General features: G+C 35.2%; 1 protein-coding gene across 1 annotated transcript; it reads left to right on the top strand.

Moving 5' to 3' along the window:
- The first annotated feature begins 1,324 nt into the window (after window positions 1–1,324).
- Window positions 1,325–18,490, top strand: LOC118269808 (roundabout homolog 2). The gene is made up of 15 exons (XM_035585128.2): window positions 1,325–1,691; window positions 11,554–11,746; window positions 12,727–12,830; window positions 13,607–13,760; window positions 13,874–14,078; window positions 14,170–14,353; window positions 14,443–14,897; window positions 14,971–15,259; window positions 15,332–15,447; window positions 15,818–16,029; window positions 16,202–16,356; window positions 16,437–16,568; window positions 16,803–16,957; window positions 17,100–17,531; window positions 17,628–18,490. The coding sequence occupies exons 1-15, from the start codon at window positions 1,583–1,585 to the stop codon at window positions 17,667–17,669; spliced, it is 2,937 nt and encodes a 978-aa protein (XP_035441021.2). The 5' UTR covers window positions 1,325–1,582; the 3' UTR covers window positions 17,670–18,490.
- The last annotated feature ends 3,410 nt before the right edge of the window (window positions 18,491–21,900 follow it).

Consider the following 21,900-nt stretch of genomic DNA (forward strand, 5'->3'; position numbering starts at 1 on the left):
TAAACTAGCAGGGTAACCATTTGGCCATTATTATTTTTAGAGAACTTAAAAATGAAGCCTGTTTTACTAATTAATAATCAACTTTTTTTTGTAAGTCTTAAAGTTCAGATTCGTAATCAAATAGTTTATGCCATCGCCAATTTTAGCCATAATTAAGACTTATTACAAAATCGAAGGCGTCGTAAACACTGGGCGTGTGTGGGCACAATTTCATACGTCCTACATAGTTATTTCGCCTTGGAACATTCATTACAAGGCGCGCGTACATTCACAACATAATTCAATACTAAAAAGTTGAAAAAGGATTCAAGAGCAACCAGACTCACCTATTAGCAACTCACCCATGTATGGGGCGCATTGTGCGAACTGTGAATGACCTCTTCAGCATAATAATGGATGAAGGGATGCGCAAGCGCGTGCGGCGGAGGGGCGACCGGTTTGAAATTAGAACGTTTTTTATACGATCCCATTGGCTTTGTCGGCGCCCGCCCGGTGCGCATGCGCTAACTCGACAAATGCGTCAAATGAAATAAGCCGTATTTTATTCCCTTTCCTTTTTGAATAGGCCTTCAAAGTTTCGAACGTGGGGTTTGTTTGGACAAAAACTTAGTATAGATTATGGGTTCGCTTTTGTTGATGTTCTGTACAGAAATTTAATATCGGAGGATTTGTGATTGATTGGAAACGCTTTGATTTTTTACCTCAACCCTAAATCTGGCGCATGCTGCTGCATTATTATTATTTTCACCCTATAATTTAACCTCTGGAGAACCGAACCGAATCTATGAATTTTATGACCGATCTTTAAAATACCACACACTCAAACGATTATGAAATAAACTAAAACACATTTCATTCATCATCATAACTTGATATTAATAGCATCCAATAGAAGAGAGATTGTATAAATAATTATTCAACCAAGATTATAAAAAAAGTTTGTAGACTAACAGTGTCCAAGAACTCGAGCGAACTGTACTAATTACACAATATCACCGTAAATGCAAAGTGTAAGATTCCTTCATAATGCTAGAAATGTGAAAACAAAAACGTCTTAAAACTCCGTTTGTGGAAAACAACTAGGTAAGATTGTTTAACAGATCATAAAAAAGTTTCACCGCTGTTTAGTAGGTACGCAACAAAATTAGGTTTGTTCGCTTAGTTACATGTTTACGCAATTCACAAAGCTCCTAAATTTAAAATACTTTTTACTTCGGTGACAGTCAAATCAAGTGATAATGGTTCTTTACACCATAATAGAGTTACATAAAGTTTGGAGCACTCGCCTATCCCCCCATTTGGGACAGAGTAAACAGAGATGAGGGAGGGAGTAGCGATAGTACGACGTAAGACTCGAAGCCGTATGGTCGTGCGGAGCGAACGCAGCGAGCTCCGAACGCGATGCCGACTTTGTTTACCGAACTTTTTATTCAAATAATATGACATTTTAAACGTTTGAATCTAAAACGTATGGAGATTAAAGTATGCAAGTGAAAAAAATAAATAGTGGAACTCACAATAGTGAATTTGTAAACATGTAAATTATCGATGGTGTGAAAATTAAGTATAATTTGGTGGCAGTATGGTGGATGCTGGTGTTAATGAGTGCAATAACACCATAAATGGAAGGAACCAATTTGTGTTTCTCGTATTTGTGCATTTACTTCTCATTGGACTGAATGGAACGAATGGTAAATATGAACTTTTTATTTGTTTAAACTTGAACTTTGTTTAAAGGTATCATAGATCTATAAGTGTATGTTTCCTGTGCTTTTACAGATACGGTTTTGTTTATAAATTAATAAAAATCCATTTAGAGTCAAAACCTAAATATTACTTAGAAATAGTTTATAGTTTGAGTCAAAACTAGTTTTAAGTTAGGTTTAAGTCTTAGATAAGTCTGTAACTTAGATTTAATAAATAAGAACGTACTTGTTAGCTAGTGTTGTTGTTTGACATAAATACTATAATTAATGTATTCAATATGTATTCATGTAATAAATAAAAGGTTTCGAAGTTATAGGACAACCATTAGTAAGTATTAAAACTTAACCGCACTATTAAATATTGATTCATACCACACTAGGTATGAATAACATTTAATGGGAACTTTCCACTATCAAACTTGAAAGCTGTAAAAGATCTTGTTAATTCAATAAGCACTCTTCAAAAACGCGATCTTTATTGCTCCTAAGTGCTGTACCGTAAAACTTCTTTTCAATTGACCGGCTCCACATTTTTATCAGATCGGTGCATCATTGGGTAATTAAAAAAGAGTATCCAATTAATAAAATGTAGTTCCGTTGTTCAGTAGCCAATAGCTTGATACCATACAATGTATTTTTTTTTTGTTTTTAACTCTACCTTAATTAACTTTAACGGCCAGTTAAGTGGGTATGGGGTTTTACGATTGCATAGTGGGAACTTTTTAACCTCGTTTTAGATAAAATGAATATGGTAAAGTGCTCATTATAATTAAAGGTTTATAAGCGGTAATTATGTTTGTGGGTGTACACAGTACACGTAGTTAATTAGATGTTTTTATTTTTTATAGGAAAGTAAATATGGGTAGTGATATTACTTGTTAGAAATTGTCTATATTTGTTCTACTTAATGTAAGGGGTTATTAAGTAGAAGGGTATTTAAGTTCATATAGGTTAAGTTTTTTTTTTGAGTGGGGAAAATGATCTAATGACTGTTCCCGCTTTGGGCTAGGCTAGAGGAAGTGTCAGACTCTCACTGACTAAAAACCACCCCGTACCTACTCCTGATTTTTTAAACCGGAGCCCCGGTACATCCCACGTTAAGTATTTGGATTTTCTGTGTGTAGAAATTAACGAGAAATGCTTTGTATACAAAGGTACTACGGGAAAAATATACGTGAGATTATGCTAATGAAAGTATGTATTATTACAATTTCGACTAGAAATGTATTCAAAATAATATTAGCAGTATAAAGTTTCACTATAATATGGAAATTAAAATTCGGAACATTTTCGTGTTAAAATATTAACTTTCTCGTTCTCACACATTTTCTTTGATAACGTTGATCGTAAAACCTTTTTTTAGTTTTGTAAACTTTCTATTTAATTGGGTTTCATTAAGGTTTTATTAAGTGTGATATAATTTATGATGTACATAGGTACGTACTCTGTATAGGGAATGAGGCTTCGCTTTGTCCTAATAACGCGGACATTTTAACATAACTGACGAAAATGTAACTTAGATGATAATTATACTATACTTTTGACAATTCTAGATTAATATAATTATGTTATGTTACAAAATTAAAGCTTAATATATTTTAATTCGCTTAAACATTTATTGACTGGGCGCGGCTTACGTTGTTTCTCGCATTTCCTTTGTCTCTTCAGCATGGTAAATAGACAGCAATCCTTGTCGCTTACAGTTTAAACGTCTTCCTGTTAAAGTAATAAGATTTGCTTGGAAATTGGAATTAATTTATTTCGTGTTCGAGTAAAATTAGAGGATTTGTTAGTAAGTTGCGTTTGTAAAATACAAACGTTCAGTTTAATTTGTTTGAATGGAAGAACATTATTTTATGTAGGTTAATTTATCATCTAAATGTAAAGATGTATATTTTACTTACATAATAACATCACGCTATTTATTCCCCTAAGACGTGAGCAGAAATATACAATGTGATAGGTGTGAGACTTCTAACCCGTTAAGGCTGAGTTCTACATCTAATTTTATCGACAAAAGTCGCCCCTCCCTAAAAGTTATGGCTATTTTAATTGTTTTTTTACTTTTTTTGATATAAAAGGTTGTATGCGTCGTTACAAAAAAAACGACAAACGGTAGCTAATAACCTTGGCTAACTAATTCATTACTTTTTTCATATGTTTGATAATGTTTTGGTGAAAAAAAAAACATTTGTGAATTATTTTTACCGAAAAAATCACTATTTTTCAATATTTTCAATTAGGGGTTCAACCCCCATATTATTTTTTTGTCGATAAAATTAGATGTAGTACTCACCCTTAACGGGTTAGAAGTCTCACACCTATCACATTGTATATCTTACTACCTATTATGAATGCGAAAATTTGGGTCTATGTTTGTTACTCACGTCAAAACGAATGAAGGAATTGAGATGAAATTTAGAACACGAGTAGATAATACTTTTTATCCAATGGGGCCGCGCGAATCCGCTGGCAGAAGATAGTATGTAATTAGTAGCGTTAAGTTTTTGTCAGTTATATTATGAGTCACTTAAGTAAGTACATTATGTAATATGACGTAGCAAAATTATTAGTAACTAATAAGGATAAATGATAATTTCGAAGAATCGACAACCTAAACTTAAGCGCTAACTCCAGGTCATTGACCCTGTGTATTTTTTTCGTTGCCTTAAGTTAACATCCGTATGTACGGAGTGCGATAAAAATCATGTTTTTGATAACCGTGTGAATTTACGATTATAGTCCTTATCATATTTTGAAGTGATTTAGAATTTTTAATGCTAAATAACCATGTTATCATACCTGCTGACTTTTATGTGATTTAGATTTAGATTTCAGCCATGATCGTCCCACTGCAGGGCAAAGGCCTCCCTACCTTCCTTCCACTCCTCTCTATTTAAAGCTTTTTGCGGCAATAATAATTCTATAATTGTACACTATGGATGCATTAAAGTGATTTGATTTGATTTGATATGTCCTTTTATGTCAAAATAGCGAAAATAGATCGTTTTGTCACTTTTCTGTCCTATCCACAACAATTTCAATTCTGCTTTCATAACATTTCGCCGATTTTATGTGACATAATGCTCATTCTACGAAATATTACCTATTTTTTTCCATCATTCGTTTTCATTATAATAAAGCCGTTCCAAATAATCACATTAGAGCTGTCACGTTTATCAGATAAGAATGTATAAATATATTAATCTATTTATTTCCACCGGTCAACTCGATGCACCCACACTGCAGCAAAAAGACAATCAGCGTCGTACTTTTATTGTGTCACCTTATCACTGACAGTGACAAGTATTAATAAAGGAGAACTACCGATGTTGCGCCGGAGTCGAACGTAGGGCTGTCCCGTTATTATTTTGCTGAGTAACGTTTTGTTATATTTTGATTAATGTTGGGATTAAGTTGGTTGGATTTGTGATAAAATATTATTGTTATTATTTAGTAAGGCTATATTAGTTAGTTTAGGTAAAAGATATTGGATATCGGTATTAGATCATTTGTAAACATACGAATTTTGGATGGTATTAAAAAGAGCTTTTCTTCATTTTTAGTTAATTTAGTATTAAAAGTTTTTAGCGTAGGTACTAAATACCTATCAAAATAAATAGTATCTAAAGGTATCGGTTTTTATAAATTAAGAATGAAACTTTGATAACCTGACTTTAATGTATAAACTATGACAATATTATAATTATAGTCCCATTTAATTACTCACACTTTTGTATATAACTATAAATCTCTCCCATTACGTTCCATTTTCTAGTTCCAGCTTTGTTGTGCCACAAAAACCCTTTCTATAAGAAGGTTCCCCTACGTTTTGCTCAACTGCGCATAAAAGGTGTATAATTAATCTAAGCACTACAATTATCTCGTTAATAACATAGAAAAGGTAGTGATTATTTCAGATTCAATTTATAGCCGTACAGCTGTAGCCGGTATATTCTTTTGAATAGTTTATTCAAAATATTGAATAAATTATGAAAATAATAAATGTTGTTGTCAATACATGCTCTTGTTAACATTAAATGTATTTTATTTTCATCTATTCTACAGGCGACTTTATCTTTAATGAACTATTTAAAAAAATGGTTTAAATATTGCACTGAAATTGATTTTTAAAATCCGCCTTTAGTAAAACTTAGGTATAGACTTGTAAAAGTTTTGATTCGGAGCTGCGGATTACCTAGCGGGTTTACCGGGGTTCCGGCTCGAAAAGCAGGAGTAGGAACGGGGTGGTTTTTAGTCAGTAAGAGTCTGACACTCTCTCCCGCTTCGCTCAAGACGGAGAAGTCTTTGAATGATTTTCCCACTCAAAAAAAAGACTTGCAAAGGTTTAAAAATTGCGATTTTAACCTCCTTCCTTTTTGAAGTCGGTTAAAAATATTCCAACCGATTTCGATTTTAAAATTACCGGCGTAGTTCTGATGTTAATTTTGTGAATAAAAAATCTTTAGAGTATTTGGCCTACTACTAAAAATACATATCCTTAGCTCACCTTTGAAGGAATATTAGCATGACTATAGATTTTTTTAAGCAACACACATAATATTATGTTCCTACAAATATGTTTTCTAAAGAATTTCTTTGAAACATCATTCCTGGTTAAGCGGAGGCATATTCTATTCAAGCTGGCCGACCCTTGACCTCATCTTTGCTTTTTATCAAAACAGATTGCGGTCAAAGCTTCTTTTTAAAAATGACTGACGTTAGTCAAAAGATCTCTACAATATTTTTTGTCTCATAAACGTTATATTAACTTGTAAGCAATATACATAGTTAATGTATAAGTAAGTATTATAGTATTATGCTTATCAATTCTAAATGAGGGACTAGCTAACCTCTAATCTGCCAAAAAAGTGGGACTAATGGGGTGCCTGTGTTTGGAAATCGATCTGTGACGTTAGTTAAGATTACATCAAGTATAATTAAAAACTCAATGTACTGACTAGGTATTTAGATTTAATATAAAATTCGAAACCACGGCAATCACACCCATAGCTACAAACAACGAAAAAAAAACATGTAACTACGAAAGAAATATACCGTCATAATTTTCTTTATCAAATCCCATTCAGTACATTTTATAACGCAACAAACACCCATCACACGGAGCCAACCCTAGCAACAAAGAAACAAAAATAAAAAAATAAATCACAATTATTACAATACAGCGAGTGTCATTTTATCTGTGTGTCTATCTAAATGCAGTGGAACGGACATACGAACAATTGGATGCGGTATTGAGAGATCCATAGTACCATATGTTACTTTTTATGAAGACGCGGCTCTTCTTAGGAATGTTTTACGGATGGAGTAGGCGTCAATCGTTCGGTGTATCGCTATGAGTAACAAAATTTAACGCTACATTATAATAAGACAACTTAATAGGGTACGCATGAATAGTCATACGTTTGAGTTTTATGATCATTGTATGGAAAGTTGTGATTTTTTTCGTCAGATCGTCTGATTGTGTGTTTTTTTATTTATGGTTTTTTTTGGGTGTAAAATAACAATAATGGTTTAATTTAATTCGAGGTGTATATGTTGTATAATATGTTGGTTTGAGAAGGTGCCTGTAAACTTCTGATTGCACTGAACTATTCCAATGAAATATTCCTATCTACTTATGTTACATGACTTATATTATAAACAAAACATTTATAAGGAACATTTTTAAATAATCTCTTTAAAAATATAAACCTATGGTAGTATTTCGATAACTTATGATTAAGTATCTTAAATTAAAATAATTTCAGAAGTACTAATTTGTCACTGTAGCATGTAGGATGTATATTATAGTGTATACCATAATGGCTCTATGTATGTACATAGAGGAATAAATCTTGTGCAATTACAGCAAACACTAAATTATTAGTAGCCAATAAAATCATACACACTACGCATTATACAATACCTACTCGACGTTTTTGCTTTGATCGACTAAATTCAATATAGCATTCAGACGACAACTCCGTGGCCTAGTTCATTGACGCCAGTCGTTAGGAAAGCAAAGTCATCGCCATTTAGATTGATCATCCATCTAGTCTAGAATTAGAGCGTGATGCGTTTATTGATGGAACCAATGAACAGAGACGATTTTTATTATGTGAGTTTCTTAACCGTAATATTGACTATCTAGTAGAAAAATTGTATGTATAAAAACAATTTATAACCTTGTAGATCTTGAAAGGTTAGTATGACACCCACTTTCTCATTATGGATTGTTTATGAGTAATGAGAGGAGAGCCAATTGCAAATACATTAGACACAACTCTCTCTCCCTATCTCTTTCTCTTTCTCTCTCTCTGGTCGTTCCCTCATGTCTAGGGATCGTAGTCAGCATCACGATTGCATCTGGAACGGATTTTATTTCCGAAGACGTAGAGATGTACAAAACTGTAGAACTTGAAACTCCCAAGAATAAGAACATTTTAGAAACAAGACAAGCGTTTTGCCTGCGATTTCAACTTGTATAAAGTTTTACATTTTCAGTGGTACAAACGTTGTAGTATCTTGTTCGTTTTACATGTAATTTTATTCTGCTATTCTAACAACAACAACAATTTATGAATTATTTTACATTAAAATTTTAAAATACACGTATCAAATGAATATAATGCAATTTACGTATGAATATACACATAATAAACGGTTTGTCTAAAGCCAGTAACTATTTGTATCTCCAACTACAAAAATAATTGTAAAGCATTGAATGCTACACAGTAGAATTCTCAACAATCCTTTGCCTAACTTGGGAATCGAGCTCAAAACCTCTTGTTCGGCAGTTACACTTGTGACCAATCGACCAACGAGGCAGCCAGTACATAAATAAACTCGACTATAATTCTGGTATCGTATTATATCATGAAGTGGTGTTTTGTCCCACAAATGATTATGATGCTTCCCACGCCCTCTGAAGTGGTCTCTCCGGTGCCAGGGATCAAATTATTATCAAGAGCATTTAGGAACAAATACTTAACTTTAACTCTCAGCTAAACCGAGCAAATGAAAAGGTTTTATTAAATAAATTATGTGTAAAAAGGATACTTGGTTTTGTTGGGTATATATTTTAGGTCCAAAAATGTAATTTATTAACATTTCATTGACTCTCTTGACGTTGACAAATCTGAACGTTATTTCAGATCCTATTTTGAACACCCCAGGAATCTACGCTTACCTACCGAAAAGTGTCATAAGAAATAATCTTTGATCATATTTTCTTAGTAAAAAGCTTGATAACTTATATCCATAATACACCCTTTACAGACTGCTGCTCTCACCTCACCCAAGTCGAGAGAAGTTATTGAATGATATTCCCCCATAAAACAAAATAATACCACCTAAAAGCTCAATGAAGCTGAACAATGTATTATTACCACAACATATAAATAACGGTTGATGTCACCATCGTAAATATTAAAATGAATCATTCATTATACAACAATGTGTTTACAATTTAATTTAATAAAACAAACAAGGACCATTTGTTCTAAAGGGTTAAAAACCTCAAACATGTGTTGAACAATAATATAATTTATGTTTTTTCGACCCAACTCACTCAAGTATAAAGTTACACCCAGCAAGCTAAAGTTTAGCTTACTTAGCTTGCTTTAGCTTAATGGATACGACGCGTTAAGCTAAACTTTAGCTTGGACCAAACAGGCTTGTTACAGTCAAGTTTATGATAATGCAGGATTAAGTTCCATGGATACTTGGGATAGTCTACTGCATAAAGTTTGTCAGTGCAGAGTTAGAATGCTAGTATTGAAATGGATTTGCATGTACATCTATGTATATTAGTTACTTAACTTTTTGGAAATAGTTACATCTAAATGGAAAATAATACATCTGTTTATTTTTTTCCATGTATAAATAGGAGATATCAAGTTGTAATTAATCAGATAAATGGGCTTGTTCATAAGGGTCGGTTCATATCTGACATAAAATACGTCGAGTGTATAATCGATTGCACTAACTTAGTGTCGTTTGATGAGTGTGAACGGTCAACTGTTTTTCTATACATTTGTCTGTTTTGGTGTTACACAACCGATAACACGCGACGTATGTTCCGTCAGATATGAACCGACACTAACAACACTACTTATCAATAGTCTACAATTTAATCAAAAAGGATTTTTTTCAATTTCCCAAATTGACCTAAAGTTACAACTTCACAAACATAACGCCCAAGTAATCGAAGTCCCCTAAACTGCCAGAGAAGCGTGATATTATATCTGTATCCCATCTCAAATCAAATTGTGGAGGTCATTGGGAAGCTCGTTTATGTCCTACGGCAGATTGTTACACACTGATAAGATTTGCTCGTAAACCTTTGGTTATGGCGCAAATATCGAAGATCCAATACGTTATTACTCGTAGAATCGTCATCTTTGACTTTTGATGGCTCTGGTTAACGATGTGTGGTAGTTAATAAACAGCTTATTTTGAAACAAAGTAAATGCACAGTATTAATACTACACTCGGCGTCACAAAAATCGCACCTCTTGGAAAATTGTAAGTTTAAAACATGTCCCGCCAGTAACGAATACATTACACCTTATTAATATTGGTATCAATTGAAAGAACGTTTAACGACCTTTAAATTAACAACAGTTAGAATTCCTAAACACAACAGATCTCATCAGCACGTAACGTTAAAAAAATGTTGTCAAAATATTCAGAATGGGATAACATTCCTCAAGAGACTGTTGTCACATTAATTCGTCCATGAGAGAAAGCATGGAAGCAGTCATCAGGGCTAGGGAGGGTAACACTAGGTTTTAAGTTATAAAATGTAACTTTTTAATCATTTGCATTTGCTTGCTTTTTTAATTCCCTGGTAAACAAAAAACCAAATCCATTGATTTATTCTTAAACTTAAATGAATTGCCTTTCCAATGATACCTTACAGTCATATGTCTGCCATTGATTAATAGGGTTAAAATGACTATGAAGGGAACTTTTAAAGAGGTGCGATTTTTGTGACGCCGAGTGTATTACCTTAACTGTGTTACGCACTTAAGTTGGTATGTACTAAAGTTACTGGAATTACTGTATGCATGATTTTGTTTCTGAAGAGAGATTACTCGTTTTTAACCCATTTTTGATTTAGTCATTCCTAAAACGAACTTGTTTCTTAGGGACTGGCTACAGCTCAGGATTTGCAAAAAGCAGATAGTATTAGAATATAACAGTACCCTTAGAATGAGCTTGCTTTACGTTTATTGGTTGATTTATTCGACCCGGCCAATCAGAGCGCCGAACGGGTTCTCGTTTCTACTACTTTAAACGTAAAACAATTTCGAAATATTTTCATCATGTAGTATCATACTAAGGGTACAGAGCATCATAGCAAAAAGTATATACGTATTTCGTATTGTTCTTGAAATATTCTCCAGTATTAACATCATGTCTCTTATAAATTGTCAAAGGAAATAACTGCTTTGATACTTCGTATCTAATTTGCATATGTAGTGCGCCACAATGCCACAAACAGATGTTGAAATTATGTATGTGCACCTCATGGTAACCACGTGCTAAACGAATACACATATGTCAGTGCCCACTTGTCTTATACTTTATTTTAACTATCTTGTGGTTAAATAAAATAATTAATTATGTTATGTTATAGTAGGTAACCAAAAATAGGTCGCGGGTTTATATGACATACGAGTGAAATAAATAATGTTAATTTTTACAATAAAAAAACCAATCTGCTCAAAAAGTCCTGTCTAAAAAATCTTTTGGTTCTACTAAACATACCGTCTTTAATTTTCTCTTGGGTTTTTATTAAATATATCACTAAATATATATTTTTCTTTGTCAAAAACAGCACAAAACCGAGCACCCCGCATCAAGGAACACCCTTCAAACACAGTGTCGGGGCGCAGCGAGCCTGCGACCTTGAGATGTGTAGTGGAAGGCAGACCTAAACCTCATGTGCAATGGTATAAGGACGGATCTCCTTTACCACCAGCTGAAGATGGACATAGAGTGCTGTTGGAAGATGGGCTGCTATTTTTAAGGTATGTAGATTATGTGGATCATTTTGTTTTGGTAATAAATAAACCATCTGTAGCATTGATATGAATATGATAGAAAGCAAGTTTGGTGATAATACATTCGTAAAAGACATTTATTTTTCAAAGTAGTCTTATTTTTAAAAGACTAGTTGTGTTGTTGTACTTATGTTGACAGAAAAACATCGTAAAGATGCATAAAAAATACATTTTACTAATAAAATTGAACTGCACATCCACTTCAGTGGTAAGAATAAGCAATATAACCTCGTAATGCAATGTTTTTTGGCATTTAGACTCGGTATTCCAATTTCAGTTGGTCCAATTCCAGAGCAATAACATTCGGAACTGGCGGTGTGTGATCAAAAAGTGTTTTGTAACGATCCTAATTTGAATAAAAAGGTTCCATTTGAATTTTCTTCGCTCCACAAACACGGTTTTGGAATCAATTTATTTCTTACTTTGTAGTGTAGACGTCTAAATTAGTTTTTACTAAACATTTGAACATGAAAGTATATTTTATGATTTATGAAAGCGTTGAATAGTTTATTCATAGACTTTGAAGTTTGATCAACTGTAAATTGCAATTTTATGTTGAGTTGATTGATTAACTGATTTTATTTTCAAAGTGAAATTTGTTATCTGTCTCTATGTTTAATTTTAGAAACTAAAACATACTAAATGTAGTCGTAAAGTTTGTATCCCGTGTGTTATATAAGCTTTAAATAATTCATTAAAAAGAAGGCATTTTAAACTCCACATTACAACAAGGAACAAGACACATACATACCTATTAGCACTGCGAAAATTGCATACCTTGGTAGTTTAAACGCCCGTCACTAACATAAACATCCAACCACTTTACGTTCACAAGAAAACGCTCCACATGCAGCCCTAAAATTCATTGCACTACCTCACATGTAAATCTAAACATAACAAACACCATTACGAACAATCAAGACAGTTCATAAGATTTGTGTCCCCAGTGTGAACCGTGGCAAGAAGGAGAGCGATGAAGGTGTTTACTGGTGCGTGGCACGCAACCTAGCTGGAGAGGCCGTCAGTCACAACGCCTCGCTTAACGTCGCCGGTGAGTCCTAGAACATAGTACATAGGGAAAATATTTGCATAGTAATGTTTGTACCGACCAAGTAGTGTTTAACCTTTGTCGGGGAGATTAATGGTTGTGTGCTGCTAATGATAGCGTGTGTGGATTTGGTATGAGTTGGGTTTGTGTCGTGCGTATTATTATAGTCATGTTTACTGTATATACGTGTACCTGCTACTCTTGAACCATTTTTTTAAATTGTTCTTGTATTTTGTACATGATAGCTGTCGTCAACTTAGTGAGACTTAAAAAAATTAGGGTAACTTTATTTACCTTTTGTAAAACATCTTTTTGCGGCTTTCTATTTTCTCTAAAACATTGTCAAATAGCCAGTACACATAATCAAAACTCAACTATTCAGACTAGCCTAAATATTTTAATCATAATCCTAATATAAAGCATTGCTCAGTAAACAATTCTCAGAAATGTAAATCAATTATTTATTGGACCGCTATTAAATCAAACAATTCTGTTGCCAAGTCACTCCAATCAGTTGAGTGAAACTTTACCTTACCTGCTTTGAACAGAGTTATAAATCAATCTGCTTTGGTTTCCAATATTCAGAATTACCAATCTACCTACGCTTTATTTCTCTTTAAGGGAAAATAGAAATCCGTACATTGACCCCTATTTTCTTCCTTATTCAGTAAAACATTATTATCATTCGTCAATTTATAAGGTTTAGATACGACATTAGGTATTACGTCTTTGACTTCGGATGACGCTTGTTCCTTAACTAATGGGATCATAATTTCCAGTGCTCCGTGATGAATTTCGAGCAGAGCCAAGAGATGTTCGTGTGGCTGCTGGAGAACCAGCTTTATTGGAATGCTCACCCCCTCGAGGGGTTCCAGAACCTTCGGTTCACTGGCTCAAAGATGGACAATCATATGACGTTGAAGTTAACGGCAGGTACGATAGCAAATACACGCAGAATTTTTTTTCAAGGAATGGCCATTGGATGTTGGGAATTTAGTGACTGATTTTCTGTTAAAATATAATTACAATGAACGATTTCCTTTCAGGGTAACAGTAACTGATACAGGAAACTTAAAGATCTTAGAAACGTTACCAACAGATAGCGGTTCATTTAGGTGTGTGGCATCAAACATTGCCGGTGAAAGGCAATCGCGAGCTGCAACACTAAGTGTTTTAAGACGACCTCACTTTGTTGTTAAACCTAGTAACGTAACAGCTTTGGTTGGGCAAACTGTGGAGTTTAACTGTCAGGTAATGTAACACCATGCCTTTAGGGTATAATTTATGTCATGCTATTACAATATAAAATGTAGTGCTATAACACTTCCATAATTACTTTTAGAGTTATGATGCGAGTGTAAAAATATCATGGGTGAAAGAAGACGGCTCGTTGCCTTCCCATGCATCAATAATCCGAGGGCTATTAAGACTGGAGCATGTGTCTGCTACAGACGCCGGCGTCTATTCCTGCCGCGCCGACAGTCACGCCGGCACGAGTATCACCAGCGCCACACTCACAGTTTACTGTAAGCTCTGTCTCTATTTGGATCGATTTTATTGCATCAATAATTCTAACAACTGTCCGTTCTATTTTAAATACGGCCATCTGTTTCAGCCTTACCACACTTCACGCAAATACCGTCCAATCTGACCGCATGGGAGGGCGATGTGGTTTCCATTCCATGTGAAGCTAAAGGCTTACCTACACCAACGACCTTTTGGATTCTCGAGGGGACCCAAGATTCTTTACTTTTCCCGGAATGTACGAGAAGTAATACGAGCTTATTATATTTGGATGGGGCGCGGCCTGAACACAGTGGGCGAGTGATTTGCACAGCTGTCAACGCAGCTGGTAGTATTATGCAAGAGGCTTATCTTAAAGTGTTAAAAAAAGGAAACAATGAACTAAAAGAACCTTCTTTGGATCGTGAATATAACATAGATTATGAACGTCAAACGCGCATGACGCAATACGAGCTCGTTCAAGCAAGGAAATATTTGCAACAAAATGTGTTAGTTCTGAGAAGGGTAGAGGCATTATCGTCCACGTCTTTAAAGGTTGTTTGGGATGTAAGTGTACTTAAGAGGTTTTATGTTCCATTAAATTTGTAAAACAAACTATTCACGTACTTTCTATTTTTAGGTTTTAACCGACTACAATGAGTATTTGGAAGGCGTAAAGATATGGTTCAACGGAACATCTTTAAATTGGCGTAATGCAACTGATGACGAAATTACTTTATTAAATCCGGCGCATCCCGACGTCCTGTGTTCAAACGGATCCTTGATGAACATTGACAATAGTGGATCTTCGAGTTATGTACTCACGGGATTGATGGCTTATACCCAGTACGATATATTCTTGATGCCGTTTTACAAGATGTTGCTTGGGAAGCCATCAAATTTGATGACGGGGTATACGGACGAGGATGGTAAGGATTTTCTTTTCGTTTTGTTTGTTTACTGGATGTGGTTGCATACTTTATGTGTTGGTGATATTTTAGTACCTTCTGCGCCGCCCCAAAGCGTTACGGCGGGTGTAATAAACGCAACATCGGCGTGGATACGATGGGAACCGCCACCTGTGAGCACGTGGAACGGTGAACTCACCGGGTACTTGGTAAGTTTTTGTTTTCCAATTATTATTGTTTAATAATGATTATTGTTTTGCTCGATAAAGTTTTATGCTGGGTTTTAACTAACATGGCACGTATTGTTTACAGCTTATGGTTAGTTCCCATGGTCATAAAGTAGAATAATGCAGATTTATTATTGCTTGATTATGTTCAAAATCATTTTGGTAAATTTTTAATGAAGAACCATTTTGGTTAAATATTTCGTAGGTACATCTTATTCTGTATCTACCATTCATTTTCACATACAATAGTAGATTATTCATCGTTAGATTCAAAGTCATATATATACTCTTTTAGCCTTGGTCTTTGTATTTAACAAAGCGAGAAGTCTTTAAGTAGATTTCCTGTACACAGATCGAGATCCGCGTGGGAGGTAGCACTGGAGGTCGGGTGGTTGGTCAGATGTCGCTGGGAGCTCGCACACGCGCGGCCGTGGCTAGCTCCCTTCGGTCTGGCGGCCGGTACAGCGCACGCGCCGCCGCTGTCACGCGACGCGGACACGGACCGTTCAGCGCGCCCGCGCACATACACATGCTACCCACGCAGTCACAAAGACACTACGTCCAGTAAGTGCTACTTCCGATCTAATAAGCCAGCTAATTGGACCTTGTTTGGTATTCATATGTTTGCATATATGAATGTTTTCAACCGTCAACATTAGATTTGAGATTAGATATGAAAATCAGTTAGTACAACATTTGGACATTATTAATCAAAATGTATTTCTTTTCTTCTTAGGACTGAACCACCAAAAGATTCAAACATAACGCACATATTTCAAGAAACATGGCTCCTAGCTCTCGGTCTAACATTATTCTCTGTAATTGCAATCGGAGTATTCAGCGTGTATTACATCAAGCGCCGGAACAACATTCAAAGAAAAAAATCTACTGGTAATTGACATTAATGTATACAAACAGTAATGTATGTATATCTTAAGTACATGTAATTGAAACATTGATTCGGATTGTAGGTCAGTCAATTGTAACAGCTCAACAGTGCCTATTGAATAAAGACACTATTTGGTTGAGAGAGCGGCCAGTATTCGCCGCTCCAAACGATCCAACTCTAGACGTGAGCAGCTGTCACCAAAGTCTGCTTCATGGTAAGTATTGCTTGTTATCTACTCCGATAATCAAGTGTTTACCTAAGAACCACGACATATTTCTCACGGTATAAATTCCGTTGAAATAGATTCTTCTTCTAACAAATACCTAAGATTGTCCTATGATAAAGTGTTTGAACTCATTTTAGAATTAGACCATTGATGCCATCATTTGTCATTTATCAAAGCGACTACTAAATAGAAACCGTTTATAGAATGTAACGTTATTCCCAGGTGGGCAATCAACAAGCATTCTAAGTGTCGAGCCTGAATACAGTCTGCCTCAGAATTCCATTCAAGGATTAGACGCGTCGAGTGTCGACAGAATGCGGCGCGGACCACCGGAACCTTACGCGTCCAGCGCAATTTACACAGAACTCAATTTCAAGGTACGCTTTGATAAGATTTTCGAGAACTCCATTGTTGACTCTAGATAACATTTCAACGAATTTGCATACGTTAATCCTATCGTATATCAAATACCTCACAAAATGTTCATAAGTGTAACAATAAATATCGTTTTCCACACAGGACAATAATGAAATTGGAGACTTGAGAAATTGTCCAGAAAGGCGATCTCATAACAATAGCATTGTGAGGTCGTGTAATGGAAGTATTCAGTATTCGAACGGGGAATGTTCAACGTGTTGCCATAGCACGTCTAGTAGATCAACTAAGGACTATAGAGAGCCGAGGCATGAGAACGCACATAATGACATTAATGTCTTAGAGGACGACTGTGCTTCTTGTCATACAAATAGGTCCGGATCAAGAAGTCGACAAGACAAAAGCAAAGTGTGTCCGGCGAGTGATTTAGAGTATGACTATCCGCAGTGGCACTGGCTGGGCAGGGAGAACAGTTTCAAAATTCCCATTCAGACGAGTAGACATTCGAATGTAGCGAGGTCGGAGCAGGGCTGTCAAATAAATCTGTGTGATATACTGCCGCCACCGCCGTATGAGGTAAATTGATCTTGTTTACAATTTTGCCCCCATGACCATCAGTGTTTTTCAGCTTAATGGACAATGCGGATATTTAGTGTTAATGTATTTTTTCAGAGTCCCGAAAACAAGATCGTGTATGGACCTCCAAACAATTAGAGACGTTAATAACGTTCGAGAAGGAAAATCAAAGCAATAATCAACATTATCTTTTCAAATTATAAGGATAAGTTACGTGAAAAAAAAAAAGTTCTGCATTTGTTAGTGATGTTCGTAATGTGGAACTGAAAACTAAGATGGTATTTAGGTGTAGGTAGTAACGTGTAACTTAATATTCGTCACTCAAGATCATAACCATTGTAGATTAGCCATAGTAGTGCTTGTAATGTAGATACCGAACTTTTGATATTTGTATCGCGTAATTTATTCCTAAGGCCCCTAACAGACATGTGACTTTAAGTAGGACGTTTTCGACTTCTAGCGTTTTTACAGCTCCAAGCTTTATGTACGAAATAGAATTCCCGATTGTCAATACTAAAGGCGGCATGTATGTTTGGTGCCTAATCTATATTCTAGTCACAGTTCATAGGACTAGTTTTGCCATTGGTAACACTTGTACTTTCTCGTAAGCTAATATTTTGTACGTTTACTCCACGAAATAAGGTTGTTACAATTTTGACTGTAAACGTAGAATAAACAAACTGCCCTGCATTTCACTGCCATATACCTTTAGGTCTTTCTAGAATATTAGTTATATAATCTTTGACTGTGATATTTATATTAAATTTGTGTATTAGAAATAAATGTAATCCTAGTGTAATTAATTACCTACTCAATTTTCCCGACCTTCTTAAACTTTTAATACTTTGCATACCTATTGTAAGAGACAAACCAATTCGATCTGTATTGTTAAAAATATTTTCAGAAACAGTTGTGTTGTACCCGAAACAGAAATCTGAAATATAGCAACTTTATAAAAACGACGTCGTTTTATTTGTCACTTTGTTGACAGTAAACGTGGTTTCCTGTTTGTCATCGCCTGTTTATTATCTAGAGGCGTATATTTTATTCAAGGAATCGTCCAATAAAAGTATGAAAAGTCTTCCTTAAGACCTTATTCGGTTTTCATGTACCTGGAACTTTATAGTAGAAACAGAGATATAAAATACGTTAAAAGGGGATATAAATAAATAATATACCTACACTTAGAAATGAAGTACGTCGTTACCTGTGGCTTACAAGGCTCTAACCGAGTCATAAACTTTAAATACTTGTAAACCAACTTGTTGGCGCCGAGATTTATTTTACGATTACATTGTTAATTTGAAATTAATAATTTACGCCTATCATGTTCCTAGTTCAACGTAACTAGAGCAAAAATGGATGAATTTAAGGATTTCACATCATCAATCAATTGGGACGGTGTGTGATACATTTGGAGCCCGAAAAACTGTATAGAGCGGACTTATTCTCCGGGCAAAAGGTTTCGGGTTAAGAGCATTTGGCAATAAATCTTTGAGTCCAATTTATTCCTGTCTTGCTTACGTATCGGCTACGTTTATAGCTACCTTTTTGGTGCCGAAAGAGCTTTCCTTTATCAGCAGATTTTCGGAGCGGACAAAGGACTATTCGATTCAAATGATATTCGTAACAGTTAAGGAAATGTTCTCGTATAAATTCTTTTTGGAGTTAAGTGAGGGAACTGAGAAGATGTTTGGTTAGTTGACTTGGAATTTGGTTTACTTGCTTAGCGCCTCTTGTTATGGTAAGTAATCGGCTAGACTACTTTGTAATTATCAATTCGAAACATTCCAAGTGAGCTAGATCGCAATCCGCCATGTCATTGGCTGTGAGAATAAACTCGATCTTTGGCTTTGAAAAAACTTCAATTAAAATCTTACTAAATTCATCCAGTAAGTAGTTACTACTACTTCTAGTAAGTAGTTTTAAAGAAACAGTGAAACATTCTATCGCCTAGAGATCTTAGTAAAGACTGGACTAGTGCTATTTAAATAAAACTGGAATATTTGCATCTTGTAATGTTGAATAATAAAATTGTTTATCTTATTAAAATAAGTACCCATCTTCTTTAACTAAACGTTTTATTTAATTACATCTTGCAGTCAGTTTAACCTTAAAATTGCAAATATTTAAATTTTTATTTGCTTTTATACTGATAATTTTCTTTGAATTAGCCTAAAGCTCTAAATAAATATAAATATTGATAGAAAGTAATAAATACAAATTCTATATAACTAAGTCATAAAATATGGATTTTCCTTAATGTCATGGTATTCAGACGTTATAAAAATATGATAAGGTAAATATGTAAATGCTCGGATATGGGTCAGTTTGGTCATTCTCTGATAGTAAGTTATCTAGTATTGATTTGATTATCGATGTTCGAATCGATTTTTATTGATAGAGAGATATCTATCAAAATAGTAAGTTATGCATTTGAATTACAGTTCTGTGTATTAATGAAGTAGGTATTTAGTTTTAAGAATTATTCCGAAACTGCAAATATTGAGTGAAATTAAGAGAAACGCTAACCAAGATGACTTGCCGCAGACTGTTGACTTTGCAGATGATTGTCAGTTTTTTTTGGGACATTAGAGACGATATTAACCTTTATAGAGATTGTTGGACCTCCTTTTCGGTAACTCGCTGGCCACAATCTGGCTACATGCTGGCTCATTTCTACTACATTATTAGTAAGTACGATTCATTACTGAGAACGTATTGTAATGTTTTTTTTTTAATAAATAATGTATGAAAGAACACAAACAGTATATCTTATGGTCAAATACTCAAACGTCATTCAACTTTAAGTTGTACCTAAATATCGTGCTATCTCTGTCATTTTATAAGAAATGTAGCGACAGAACTATTCTTTAGAGCGTCTTAAAATTATCGTCTTAAATTGACGTTTGTGTATTTGTCAATTAAAGTATCATTATTATCTACACTCACAGGCACATTTAACCGCCCACCTTGATTTTCTTGATTTTCTCATACACTACTTAAATCTGGGTAAGTTTGATATTTTATTTAAAAACTAGACATATTATGTTAATTAAATACTGTGAAGTAATGTTAAAATCCGCATTTATTTATCACTTAAATTTAAAAAAAGCATTTTTAGAGATTTCTGTAGAAAACTCTTGTTTTACAATATTTGTTATTTTTCAGTTTCTGGGCTCATTTATTGGTTTTTAGTACTGGGTGTTACCTCTTCTGGCTCTAATGACTTCTTGCAGTCGGTTTGGAACGCCATCAATGACATCTTGGATGTCTGATTGAGGGATGTTGTGCCACTCCTCAACTGCAGCAATCTTGAGCTCCCCAATCGTCGTTGGTGTGGCAACCTTTGCTCGAACTCATCTTTTAAGGTTGTCCCAGATGTGTTAAATTGGATTGAGCCCAGGACTGCGTGCTGGCCACGGTAATATTCGTATACCGACCTCGTCCAGGTACTGGGTCACTGTTCTAGCGCCATAACTTCGTGCATTAACGTGCATTAATTGAAAATTTTCACGAATAAATGGTGCAAATGTCACGACATGGTCTTGAAGACCCTCTTCCTGATCCCTGTGTGCAATAACACTACCCCTATCAAACCCTACAAGATCGGTACGAGCGTCGTAACTGATGCCGCCTCAAATCATTATTGAACCTCCCTGATAACCACAGTTTCCAATATCGTACACAGGACAAACTCTCATTTAGTCATCTGTACACTCGCTGACGCCCATCTGGACCTCATAGGGCTATTCAGCTTTCGTCTGAAAACAGAACGTCATTCCATTGGTCTGTGGACCAGTTTGCGTATTCTCGCGCAAATTGAAGTCGCGCTCTACGGTGCTGTGTGAGCAATTCTGGGGCGCGTGCTGGACGAAACGCAGTTAGGTTCCTCTCTGCCAACCCTCTGCTCACCGTCTGTTCACTTACGCTGACATTTCTCACTTCAAATAGGCGAGTTCTAACCTCGGGAGCTGTGGTAAAGCGATTTCTCAATACATTGTTCACAATGAAACGATCGTCCCGAGCCGATGTGCATCAATGACGGTCTTGTCCCGGTCTCCGCGTGTAGGAACCCGTCTCCCAAAAGCGTCTGATAGCATCCCGCACAGTGATTCGAGGTACACCAAGCATCCGAGCATTGTGACGTTGGCTGTACCCAGCATCGGCAAAAGCTACGGCTCTTGCAGCTCCAGTTGCATCCAGTGGCACTTTTATTCGATTACAATAATCAAGGGGGTGTAGTAAGTTAAGCAAAATGTAATCACACCAAAAAGAGCAGGATAACCAGGTTAAAACTCACACTAACCCGATCGCTGAGAATGTAAAATTTCGACTAAGTTACAAAAATGCATCTGAATGCAGGAAC

This window comes from Spodoptera frugiperda, chromosome 30 (genome assembly GCF_023101765.2).
Source record: "Spodoptera frugiperda isolate SF20-4 chromosome 30, AGI-APGP_CSIRO_Sfru_2.0, whole genome shotgun sequence".
In the NCBI taxonomy this organism is placed as follows: domain Eukaryota; kingdom Metazoa; phylum Arthropoda; class Insecta; order Lepidoptera; family Noctuidae; genus Spodoptera; species Spodoptera frugiperda.